Genomic DNA, 13329 nt, shown 5'->3' with positions numbered 1-13329 from the left:
CCTGGTGGAGGAAAAGTACATTGATCCTTGAGGCCCAACTTTCTATCAAACAATCACGAGTCAATCAATATTTCAATGGAAAAACACAGACAACCTTCATTCAAGTAACAGAATCTGTTTTTAATATTTTATAGAAATATTAACCTTCATTAGGAGAAAACCTGACCTAAAGTGTTTCATCCGACTTGAGTGTGAAATGTTGACAACGTGATCTACTGAAAATCCAAGAAGTGTGTGCACGTGTGTGTGTGTGAAAGTGTTAAGTTGACAGAATCAGAAATGACATATCCCTTCTTAAAGTCTTAACAGAGACAAACAAGTATTGGCAAAACCAGTAGAACACACAAACTGGGACAAACTGTGCTGAAACAAACACCTGCTGACGATTCGTAATGGAAGATGAAGTGTTAATAAATCCATGAAGTACGGAAGCCCAGAGAGGCCACGGCGAAGAAACTTCTGATGGTCCACAGGCGGATCTAAACTGTTTTCTCTCCTATGTTTTTTAAAATTTTAAATTAATTTCAAAATAAAAGAATTGCAAGGTGAAAAAAAAAAGTCACTTCACATATTTCACATATGAAAAGAAAGTTACTTAGAAAAATGTACTGGCAAAAAATAAAGTTTTCACCTTGCAAAACCTTTATTTGTTTAAAAAACAAAATAAAAAAGTGTAAGGAACTTAAAATATTATCCTGGAAAAACATTTTTTTTCACCGTTTAACAGATTTTTAAAATAAGAAGAAGAAGAAGAAGAAGAAGGAACTTAAAATATCATCTGGACAAAACCTTATTTTTTCCTGTTACATATATTTTTTTAAAGAAATTAATGAACTTGATTATTTTAAACTTGTTTTTTTGTCATATCAGGAGAGAAAATAAATTAGATTGGACTTAGAAAATGAATTAAAATTTCTCATTTGTATCTCGGGGCTTCCGTAAAGAATGAATAGTGATTATCAAATATTTTCAGCTTGGCACAAATTATTTTCGAGCAGTGAAATGATGTCAACAGCAAAAAAAAAAAAAAAAAAAAAAAAAAGAACAGAAGACTGCAACATAGCGTGAAGGTAGGAAGCAAATTTGCCCCGATCGCTCCTCTATAAATAAGAACATTAATTGGAAAATATCATCCTTCCTATTAACTAGACAACTACATTTGTATAACAAAAGGTTCATAACCAACATCTTTGATTTGATTAGATAAATTAAATGGCAGGAAAATAAGTATAAATATAGAGAAGGGAACACGGAGGTCCACTCTATCTTCACTTCAAGAATAAAGTCTTCAGCTTGCATCGATGTGGTCCGACATGTTGGTTGGACAGAGTGGGATTAAAGGAGTGCTACTAGATAATGAGGGAAAATAAAACATTCAAGTATTAAATACTAGTGTAAACAAATCTATCTGTAGTACAGTACATCACTATTGCAGTGGGAATATTACATGATCATCATCAGTGCTGATATTGCTATTTGTGAGGAAGCAGTGGAGTTAACCATGATGTCTGTTAGATGTACCGATTCTCTGTGTCCCGTAATAATAAAAAAAATATCTTCTTGACGTGTGCTGAGAGGTGACGTTTCTATGGTGCTCCATCTGGAATCCACAGTACTTTATTCTGCTCCTGCTCCACGATGGTCATGATCTGAGTGCAAATGTAGGAGACGCTGCCGGCCTGGACGACGCCTGCAACACAGTGAGGGTGTGGGAGGAATATTTACACGAGGAGCGTTCATGTTGCAGCCAGATCTGACATAAATATTGAATATCTAGAGCTGCAAATCGCAGATTGTTTTCATGATCGTCTTTTTTAATTGTGAAAAACATTAAAAAGATAAATGTATCACACACAAGATGGATGATTTAAAAAAGGATCAAAACGAGCCAGACATATCATCTTTTTTTATTGAAAGCATCCTTCTTCCTCGTCAAAGCCCGGTGCCTACATTACCCATAATGCAAGTGATGTCACTTGACACAAGTGATGAGGCATTTTCTCATAATTCTCACAGCTCCCTCTGGAGCCACAAAAGGCTTTGAATCTCTTTTCTCACATGTGCATTTCTTTACTCAACAGACTTTGACGTGTAAAATAACTAGAGTTCCTCTTTAATTAATAATCAAGTAACATCGTAACAACGTGACATTGAGACACGGCTCGTCTGTCCGACCAACGGTCCCAAACCCACATATATTGACTTGACTATTGTACGAGACAAAGAAAAGCAGGAAATGACTGAGAAGATAGATCTACGACCCAGATTACAAAAAAAGTTGGGACGCTGTGTAGAGCTATAAATGTTGCCATAGCAACCAGTAGCTCCCTAAAACTTTGCTACACCTTTACTCGGTTGCGCGATGCAACCCTGGTGTTGAACAACAACAAATGCATTAGATATTTACTGTTCAAACTCATAAACTTTGTTTTTTGCAAATATAGGCAACATAAATACTACATAAACAAAGATACTGTTGTTGTCATTGTTAATGTTTTTGTTGTTATTGTTGTTATTGCTGTAGTTGTTGTTATTGTTGTCATTGTTGACATTGTTGATTGTTAGTTATTGTCATTATTACTACAACACAGTTCACACATTATAAATGTAATGCCTCTAACACACGAGAGAAGAAACGAAGCGTCCTGCTCTGATTCAGGCTTGTAGGAAATATATTTGGTGTTTTCGTTGAAACAATGGCTTATAATTTATCTATTATAAGCTACAACTGCACAAGTTCCCAGAAGATACAACTGCACAAGTTCCCAGAAGACATGGCAACATCTTCATTCTGCTTTCTGTCGATCATCTTGATGTTTCAGAGCTATAAATACACTAATGGACAAACAGACTGTAAATCCATTCATGATGTCTGCCACCAGACACTCAGATTGATGACTGCTGATAATTACAGTTCTCATCGTCGGGGCTCGTGTGCAGAAGTTGGCCGGCCACCTCTCCCTGTTAGAAGGGATCAGTGGCGGTATGTGTTCATTTCCAAAAGCCCTTCCACATAAATCGCCTCCTTTTATAGAGTCATTAATCAGCCTGACAGTTGGGTGTCTCGGACTGGCTGCTGCTCCAGATACCAAAACTTTAACTCAAGATATTGTGCTCCAGAAACCTCAGACGACCTCCAGACTCACATTGGATAAACTAGACCATATCTACATATAACACTTTTTACCAAGACTTCTTGAAACTGGGTAATCTAGATGAGTCTCTAACTTTATTTGTGTTATCGTTTTACTCTTTGGCAGAGGGGACCCTTGATATGCAACATATTCTGCCTTAAAGGTCCAGTTCACCCAAATGCGACTGATCGTTTAGCTTGTATTAGTTTTTTTGCTTTGAGATTTCTGCCGCCAGCCCAACACAGTGGAGATATTTGTCATCCTTGTTTATTTATGGTGAAAGTATTCTTAAAATTACATTATGTAAGTGACCACGATAAACCAAAAATCATACAATATCTCTTTTGTTTGATCCTCACATTTACTTACAGTAGAATTATCAACCAACTTCACTGAGGACAGTCCACAGTGACGTCCCTGGATTAATCTGAATAAGTGGAGCTCTGCTGCTTTATTTTCTGAAATGTGATTCATTCAATACTTTGTTCACTAAAAGCCTCCATTGCACTGAGGTAGAGGAAGCTGATATTAAAAATTCAGCAGATTAAACCAACTACAAGTAGAAAGTGTGTCTTTTGTTATTTAGGTGAAATGACCCTTTAAATGTTCAGCCCTGCAATAACACATTCAGTACATTAACAGAGCCCTGATGTCTTAAAATAACCATAATTATTACAAGTCATTTCCACCAACCTGTGAAGAAGCGGCTGTAGTCCTGCTCTATTTTCTGCGCCGCCTCGAACTGCTCCTTGGAATGTTTCTGTGAGAGTTTATCCCGCAGGTACAGAGGATCCTTCTGCTCTCTGAGGACACAGCAGCAGCAGCAGCAGCATTGAGAATCGCACTTCACACACGCCGAGTCAAAACATCGTGCGACATCACAGTTTGTCAAAGACAGCGAATCATTTCAGAGATCTTCAGATCAGATTTTGAGATTACATCCACACGTCATTAACATAGTTATGAGTTCTCAGTTGTTGTATTGTTTTAAAGCTGTTCTCTCTAGTTTTACGTCTTTGGTCTGTGTGTCAGGGTTTGTTATTGGCCTGTTTGTGATTGGATATCCTTATTACAATTACAATAAATGGAAATAACATCGGATATTGGAAATATTGGATCTGATAACAGGCCAGGCTGTTCATCGGTCACTCCCAAAAAACATCACGATTTTAAGCATGTTAATAAAAAGTAAATTTTCTGGAAATTCTCTTGAGAATAACCAGATGGGCATGTCTGGTTTTGGATAATCCAGTCAAATAAACACTTGAACTTAATCTAAAATCCTCTAAATCCAACTCAAAAAGATGCAACAGTGCCAACAGATGTTCTGCATTAAAAAAGGGAAATTTTAATATATGTGATACAGCGAAATCTCTAGTTTCTATCATCAAACCTGCATTACGTCAAATAGACACACAGCTAAAGAGGTTTTATGAGATCTATCTACTGCGAACCCTTCCAGCCCACTGCTTCACTCCGTATCTGCACACAGTCTTAAGAAAGAGTCATGTGACTAGTCGGTCCTCAGTCTTCATCCACTGGGAGCCTCTGACCTAACCTAGAATCACGCTCCCGTCTCTCCCTGGCACTCAGCATGCAGTCAACATATTGGTCTGCTGATGCCTCCCAGAGGATAAAAGAACCAAAGAAAAAAGCTCGGGCTTCTGTCAGTCGGTGCAGGCAGTGGGAGGTGTGTGTTTTTGTGTGTACGAGGCGGCGGCGGGTGGGGTCAGCGAATGTTTTAGCCACCCACACCACGCAGCGGAGCCACAGGCCCCCGCGAGCTCTCCCTGGACAGCTGGCACTCAGCTGATGACAGCGGAGGCTTAGCAGGAATCAATCTCCACCATGTTTGCCTGCTGCACCACTTCATAGATTTGTGGGCGTGGGTGTGTGTGTACGTGTGTGGCAGAGAAAGCCTGTTTCTGCCAGACCTGAGCGTGTCTTTATGTGTGTGCGTACCATGCTGAGGGTTTCAGCAGATTTAATCTTCCCAAGCGATTAGAAATGAAAAAGCGGAGGGATCTTTGAAATATCACAATCATCCTATCAAAAACCCGGCAGGTGGTGGGAGAGAGCAGGATGTGGTTTCTGAACTAATGACACTGGGATCAAATCAGGTTGGTCAATTAGTTTTTGTTGTGTCTGCAGGATGAATACGATTATGAAAGCAGCAAGACTTCTGCAGATGTCAATTTCCTGAGAGAGAAAATTATGAGGAAAAATTATATTTCCAGGAAGGAGAACTGGCATCAACACAGACGTGAGCTTTTGTTTTTTTAGAGAAATATGTAGCTGAGTCATCCTGCCATCCATCTTCTAACATTGGTATCGGCCTGTACCTGGTATCTGGCTTTTGAAATCCCTGCCATCGGTTTGTAAGGCTATGCAAGTATTGACAAAATTAGCTGCATAGCGAGCTAAAAGGGCTTTTGAAGCAGCTACTTTTCAAAGACGAGAATCTTTTTCATGTCGAGGAAGGTTGTTTCGTAAATCTGTGCTCTTTCAAACATGTAGAGATGTACTGAAAACAGTTCAGTTACGTTGTTTACAATTATAGAAGCACCGATCGACCGGCCGGGGACTGGAAATCGTCCGGTTTTCAGCACGACCGGTCAGAAGTCCTGTTGACAGACACTCTCTGCCTCCCTACAGTTGTAGCTTGAGGGTAATTTGATCGCTTGCGTTGTTTTTTTCTGATTTCTGTAGATATTGCGATATTACAATATTATTGTGAACAAACAAATTCACAATAACGATATTAACAACCTAAAAACATTGATGCTACAGAAACTACTGATGATTGTTGGAAATAATACGTTGTATTTATGCCAAGCTTCTGTAAAAATCACATTTTTCCAAACAGGATATTCTCATAAAAAGCCTCCAGAATCAAAATGTGTCAGCGAAGGCTCTGAACCTGGAGTGAAGTTTGGTAAACAGCACTGCCACCACAACACAAAGAGCGCATGATATACACTTGACATGTTTTCAGGCAAGAGACAAAAAAATTCTGAAACAAACATCTTTAAAAAAGAAAAAGAAAAAATACAGGCATGGGATTACTCACTTTATCTGCTTGGCATTTTTGTAGCGAATGAATATGACGATTGGGTAGATGTGAACGCTGTGAAGACGTTCGATGGCGTGAGGAGCAATGTCAAGTAAACAGTGACAGTCCTATGAGAGAAAATGACAGCAAAAGACTGCATGAGAAATGGGGGATGATTCAAAGCAGAATGTCGCAGAAAATATTGCTAAATGATAAATATGTTTCTCACATCTAACATTAAGCTGCATTTTGGATTCACTGAACTCAGACCTAGCTGCCAGTTCAGCCATATCTGATTATATTATTTCCAAATGCTATCGATCTTCTCGTCCTCAGTGAGATGAAGTTACCTTCTCTGTGATCTCTTTTATCGACGCAACAGTTGTCACATCAAAATGGCCGCTCCTCCGCTTGTAGTCGATGAACACACAATCCTTTACTCCTCGCTCTATCGCCTGCTGAGAAGCCTTCATGATCTCTGTAATTTAAAAATTCACACCGATTTATTTCCCTCTAATTTAAACATGAATGTCATAATCTAATCTTTGATGACACTCTACAGCACGTCACCAATGATACAAACAAGTCCTTCATGAATAAATAAACTAACAACAGACGCGCTCTGTGTGTACGAGCTCACCAGGCAGACAGCGACAGAATTCAGCAGGAGTCTCCTTCACCAACATGTCCTTACAGGCCTCCACTAATGGACCCAAGATCAGCACCGGTCTGGGGGACGAGCACTCCACCCTCTGAACCCGCTGGTACATCAGGCTCACTCCGTCTGTGGAGGAGATACAGAAACTCAGAACACTGCATAAAAGATACAGCTGCTCTGTAATAACCACAGTTATGAATTTATGCATCACAGCAAAAGGTTTCTGGTGAGCCAGCATGCTTATTATAGCACCAGCCTGCTTTGTGGCCACACTTTTATACCTGGGAGAGCTGCCTGACAGATGTGAACACCACTCATTTGAGGTTAAGTCATTATACGGTACATTTACATTCCTCAGAGAGATATTTCAATCTGGTCACGACAGGAGCCCGATGACTGAAACATGCAGATGTTAATGTACTGTGCTAAAAATATATATTTAATGAAGTCACGTACTTAAGCATAAGACTCAACAATTAACTATCTTTCCCAAAGAAGTTTCATTTTGTTGCTTTTAAGAACTGGTACTCCCTTACTCCAGGGACAGTTATTTGTATTTTTCTCCACTATAGTGACAACCACCTGTTACTCTGCATATTGAAGATTTTAGATTTCACGTTAGATACATCTCACTGCTGTGGATTAAAATTAATCCTGGCAAGTTTTAGAGAATGAACCCAACCCGTTCTAGACTTCTTTCTTACTGAATTTTCAGTTCTTCCTTTTTTTTCTTCCTGTCAAGCTGAAGGAACAGATGCTCAAAGACTTTTAACCAAAAACTTAACCAAATTGGACTTTTTCTTTACAACGAGAACATTTATTTTGGAAAATTCCTGCCAACATTCGAATTTAGAATCAGGACACTGGTCATAAAAGCCATTTCCGTTTCTACTGCAGGGACCAGAGTCTAAATTAAGTTCTGGGGATGTTTTTTACCACCTTGTTTGAACAGGAACTTTGGGGGTGGGGCTTGCAGCGCTGAACATTTTGTGACTGGTCGAGTATTTGCTGGATTTTATCTTATCCAAAATCTGCTGGGGTGTAAACAGACGTCACTTTTTCATCATCAGTGGACTCATTTGTTTAATCTATACTGGTCTTTAGACCACGGGGGGAATGCAGACAACACCAGGCAGAAGAAACCTCTCAGTTCCTAGAAAAGTATTTCCAGGTACTATGGGCAGAAATCCAGAATCCACCACCACACCATACTTGTTAAAACTGCCTCTGTAGATGATTCCTCACCCTCTGTGATGGGTAAAGAATCTGTGCTTATGGCGTCCAGAGCCATCAGGTCCTTCCCGTCTTTGGACCCGCTGCGTTTGTGCTTCAGCCTCCGGCGGAAGAAGGATCGGCGCGCAGCAGCAGACAGAGTCTTGTTGGTGCCGTTATCGTCTTTCATGTCGGCCATGCCGTGTCTCCTGTAGAACTCCTGGTCCATCCTTATGGAGACACAACAGCACATTCACATAAAGTGTAAACACACTCATGTTCTTCAACATCTACACTTAAGATAACTACAAAGGACTAGATGACCTCTCCTGAACTTACATGTATTTACTTGGAATCTGCCCTTTTCCAAGCTTCTGTGCGTTCTCGTCGAGTTGCCAGGCCATCCAGTAGCCGAAATTGCCATTTGGTAGTGTGTCTTCAACATACAGGATGTCATCTTTGTTAAAGCTCAGTTCCTGCTCCACTTCTGCCACCCTCTCATAAAGTGCTCTGACAAGAGATGAACAATGAAGCCGTTATGATGGATGCAGTGCTCTGACCCTTCAACAAGGACACAACAGACTGCGAGACACCTCGACAGAAGATTAAATAGACTGCAAGAGAGACTCTGTGTTTAAGATTTGACTCTTTCATAGATTCAGTCTCGACCACACTAAATCAAAAAGGTGGTATGAATACCTCGATGCCTGTTTTTGTAAGGCCTCTTAAACTTCACACAAAGATATTGTTACAAAGGGAAGTTATGAATTGATTTGCATTAATATACGTGCTATCAAACAACTGAAGCTGAATTTGATTGCTTGATGAATACTTGAGGTACCTTATGTAAAATCCATCTCCACAGGACTCTTTGATCGCAGAGAGGTCTTCCACGCAGTTCTGGACCTTGAATGTGATTGTTTCAGCTGGTTTCAACATTTCCAGGTAAGCCTCTTCTTTCGTTTTGTTCTTCATGCTGATGCCATTGTACTGTTTGAAAACATGAATTACTCAGCTGATAAAAGGACGCAGCGCTCAGCTGCCAACACAGAATGACTCATCATTTCCAGTAAAAGCAAACCAAACAATGCACAAACAAACTGCTTTAACTTAAGTTGTATTTTATCCGCCTATATGCAACCAAATCTGCTAAAATTGAGCATTTCTTGAATATTTGACTGTAGAAAGTCTCATCAAATTATGATGACTTATCTTTTGTCACTAGTGTAATTTAGGAAGATGAAGTGATCGACTGGGTGAAGCACAGACATACAAAAGGCCTGCAGAGGTCATTGTTCCAACATTGGCTCTAGTAAGTCTTTTTATTGTGCGTATGACATCCATAGTTAATTAAAATGATTGCTAAACACTGCAGGTACCTCCAGTATCAAGTCTCCAGGCAGCAGGCCATCAGGACTCCTAGCAGGACTGTCGTCATCCAGACTCTCCACAAAGATGCCGTAAAGGTTTCCTCCGCAGATCTGAACTCCCAGCTCCCCCTGGATCCTCTTCAGCCTCACCAGCCGAGGCTCTGCAGCCCGCCGCACGCTTGAACCAGGAAGCCTGAGGAAAAAAAATAGTCACTTTTAAACTTGTGCTGCAAACATAACAAAAAGTATTATTTGTGCTAGCATTCTACAGAAGGGTGACAAATGAAAGGTTTTTTATAAAAATGTTTCAAAATGTGTCACCACTCTCTAAGCAGACTTAGCTTCCTAAATATCATTGCTGAGCCAATATTAAACAATTTATTATGAAAGAAAAGCAATTTTCTAACCTAGAAAACACATTAAAATTCAAGGGTTTTCATAGATTTTCAGCACCCGTACAAACCCTGCTTGTTTGTCAGCTGTAATGATACAAAATGATCACCTACCTGAAGACATCCAACAGTAAAAAAGAAAAAAGGTGAAACAAAAAAACACAACATACAAAAAGCAGTATCAGTGATGTTGCAGTCCTACCTGAAGGAGTTCTGAGGGCTGGTGGCAGGAGTCGTCTGTTTAGACGGCGGCGTCATGGTGCCCTCGTCCTGCTCGCTCAGCGTATCCACAGTGGAGTGATTGTCCGGGGTCGTGGCTCCGCTGTCATGGGGCGTCGGCTGGTTGCTGATGGACTCCATGCGAGAACTAAGGACGACAGGAAAGAAGTCAAAGTCTTTTTAACTCTTTAAATTGCTAAAAATTAAAACTCTTCATCAAGTTTAAGAAATAATGTCAATTTTAAAACGAACTGTGCTTAAAATAAGGATACAAAAGTTGTGGCGTACATTAAGGAAATTGTGGTGTTTTAAATATTTACGCTACAAAATGAGTTGGTTATGTAATGGATATGTGAGTAGATAACACCTGTTTTGGCTCTTTACTGCTCTCCTTCTTACCCTGAACGAGAGTGGTTGCCCAGCTGAAACATGTGAGGATTATACTGAGCCAAAATGGTGACCGTGTCACACTGCTGCCCGATCACCAGCCGCGCCTGCTGCTCGTTGGCATTGCGAAGGTTGATTCCATTAAACTGCAAACAGCAGTTAGTCGTTAGTTACAGAGAGAAACCGTGAACCGCGCAGAGATATTTAGCTGAACTGTGGTGGCTGCTGTACCTCGAGGAGTTGGTCCCCGTACTCTAAACGGGCTTGGTGTGCGATGCTGCCTGCTGTCACTTTTGACACAAATACTCCCCCGTTCTCTCCGCTCACAATGGAGATCCCCAGTGGTTCTGCTCCTTTCTGCACAGTCACGTTGCGTGGCTCCTCCAGGTACGGCCTGAAAGGAGAAAAAGATGAACATTTTGAAATGTTCTGCCATTTGTGGGAAACCATGAAGAGGATGCAACATGCAATAAAAACTTCTGCCTAAAATGTAATGTAGCTCTCTGTGCTGCGACTCGCTTCATGATTTCTTTAAAGCAAAGATGCATCGCAAGTTTTCAGTCTAAAGAGTTGGGACGGTTTCATAATTCAGGACCAACGTCAACGATCCACAAAACCATCCAGAGAGTCTGTTTGATCCAAAATTGCCATGGTGTATGATAATTTGACAATTTTGTCACACATATTAGTAGTTGGGTTAGTCTACAATCTCATTTCAACTAATTTCCTGACATAATGTGGATAGCAAAATAATCTGGATCCTACATCACACGTCTCGTACCTCTTTCCAGTCAATCATGCTTGGTGTAGGCTAATGATAAAAACGCTTCGTGAACACTCAACACTCATTAGAAGCTACTTGCATGTGGAGGGTATGCTGTGTTCAAGATGAGGTGTTTATAATTCACCACTAAGTCCAGTTATTTAATTTGCTTAGTTTGTGATTAGTTACTCAAAAGCTACATAGGGCACCTTTAAAGAAAATGCCACAGCAATTTGCTCTCCTAACACGTTTGTATGTTGAGCCTACTTCACATCTCCGTTAAAAAAGTTTCAACAATAGGATATGGGAGCTGCGTGGGACGTGCCAAGTGCATTTCAGAAGCCACCTCATAGTCATGCAGTCAACCAAAACTTCACAGCATTCTCACTAAATAAAAAGTCAAGTAGAGATGATGACAGCATTCATATCTGCAGTGTGCACACAGGAGGTCTTGAGATCTGTGCTCTAACAGTCTTGCAGATACTGTATGTGCTCCAAGCAGCATGGGACAAACCTCAAGCTTCTTAAAGAGAGGAACTTTGGTTTAACTGCCAGTGGAAGTCTGACAGAGGGAGTGAAATAAGAGACAAATCTGAGGAGGAGACGGAGAGAGGGAAGAAAGAGAGTGAAGATTTCAGGTTATAATGAACAGAGAGATGGGAACAAAATGATAGATGGAGACTCGCCGTTCTAATGATATGTAAGATGGAGGCTCACAGCTTTGTTTACTGCTTTACAAGCACTTAATCACAACGAAGGAGACAGAAGTACAGACAAATGGTGGAAAACACGTCATGTTCTGCTGAATGATGGCAGCGTAACGACCCGGACGACGGGCTGGCCTACCCATCCTTCCGCCTGTCACCAACTGGAGCGGGGCTGACTGATATCCTTGGCTGGGTGGAAATGGAGCTCTGCGATTGGCTGCTGGTGAAAGATGATGTCTCCAGGTTGACGGGGGACATTGGAGGTGTCGGGCTGCTGCACTCTGAATGTGAGAGGGAGCCTGGAGAGAAAGGTAAAAAAAAAATTGAGGCTTGCTGCTTACTGCTGCGACACTTGTTATCAGACAATGTAGCTGTAAAATGTAACGGTACCTCTGTCAGATCCAGTGGAGCGGGGATAACGAGCTGGAGGGATCTTAATGCGCTCTGCTCTAAACTGTAAGGTGGAGGAACCTAAGGACCACAAACAGAGTTTATTAAAGGGTAAAATCATGCAGATACAGCGTTTTCCCCAGGATATAGCTTAATGAAGTTGGTGAGCTGTTATTCCTGAGTTTGCAATAGGCAGCTCGGATGAATTGCTACAATAATAATTATGTAATGGCCGATTAATCACTGTCATCTCCTGAGCTGATTCAGACAGAGTGTGCAGCATATCCCGGTCAATTTACTTGCTAGATGACGGTCTAAACATTCATTAAATGTGCGGCCTTTGCTGTGTGATAAAGTAATAATGCTACTGCTTCACTGATGCTTGATGTGTTGTGTAGTTCTGATCTTGCACTCCTGTAATCACTTTGGACTCACAATGAACAGCTAAAATGATCAAAATTTCATTTTCATTTTCTGGGTATTCTTCTTTCTTCCCAAAACATGGTACCCACAATGCAGCTCAAGCATTCACAGGTAAGTGGGAGATTCAGGTGAGCTATGAAACCTTGAGCTGCTAGCCTCAAGCAGAGATGTGGTGCAAAAAAAATCCCCTTTTTGTAACTTGGAAGACATGAAATGAGAATTCACATCAGACCATTTACAAGTTATGATTTGTTTAAAACTAGGACTCCATACATACCCAGTCTGGCACTGGAGGGAAGGGAGTTGGTGCTGTGTGGTGGTTGGCTGCAGCTCGTCTCCGCCGAGTCTCCAGTGTGCTTGTGGCTGAGGTCCAGGCTGAGGCGACCTTGATGCTGGGGGCTAAAAGTGGAGGAAAAAAGGGCCTTAGTAAGTCCCCCGGCGGTCAATTATTCAACCCAGAGCAAGATATAATTTGCTACAAGCCATCTGTTCGTGAGATCTGGGGCAGAGTAAACACTGTTGCTTTGTATCATAAATGTGCCATCACAGGGTTTATTTAATCAATGTTAAACAGGAAGAATAATACTAAGGCTGCAACTAATGACTACTTTCAGTATCAAAT

At 40.9% G+C, this 13329-nt stretch overlaps 1 protein-coding gene across 4 annotated transcripts in view; it reads right to left on the bottom strand.

The window, feature by feature from the left end:
• Positions 1 to 99: 99 nt before the first annotated feature.
• LOC311250543 (disks large homolog 5-like) overlaps positions 100 to 13329 on the bottom strand; it is a 35407-nt gene continuing 22177 nt past the window's right edge. For 2 of the 4 annotated variants that reach the window (XM_084342307.1, XM_084342308.1), the window contains exons 19-34: positions 12985 to 13106; positions 12285 to 12365; positions 12034 to 12193; positions 11702 to 11779; positions 10656 to 10818; positions 10437 to 10570; positions 10021 to 10185; positions 9436 to 9619; positions 8898 to 9046; positions 8396 to 8566; positions 8090 to 8286; positions 6827 to 6970; positions 6537 to 6664; positions 6205 to 6314; positions 3828 to 3937; positions 100 to 1690 (exon numbers count right to left, since the gene is read on the bottom strand). In XM_084342307.1, coding sequence (XP_084198433.1) covers positions 1587 to 1690; positions 3828 to 3937; positions 6205 to 6314; positions 6537 to 6664; positions 6827 to 6970; positions 8090 to 8286; positions 8396 to 8566; positions 8898 to 9046; positions 9436 to 9619; positions 10021 to 10185; positions 10437 to 10570; positions 10656 to 10818; positions 11702 to 11779; positions 12034 to 12193; positions 12285 to 12365; positions 12985 to 13106 — 2200 coding nt within the window. In that variant the 3' untranslated portion in view covers positions 100 to 1586. The remainder of the gene's footprint in view (positions 1691 to 3827; positions 3938 to 6204; positions 6315 to 6536; positions 6665 to 6826; positions 6971 to 8089; positions 8287 to 8395; positions 8567 to 8897; positions 9047 to 9435; positions 9620 to 10020; positions 10186 to 10436; positions 10571 to 10655; positions 10819 to 11701; positions 11780 to 12033; positions 12194 to 12284; positions 12366 to 12984; positions 13107 to 13329) is intronic. The other 2 variants (XM_084342309.1, XM_084342310.1) reach the window with 1 other exon arrangement.

This window comes from Pagrus pagrus, assembly GCF_965226575.1.
Source record: "Pagrus pagrus genome assembly, chromosome: 21".
Lineage (NCBI taxonomy): Eukaryota > Metazoa > Chordata > Actinopteri > Spariformes > Sparidae > Pagrus > Pagrus pagrus.
This window is presented reverse-complemented; position numbering and strand designations above follow the sequence as displayed.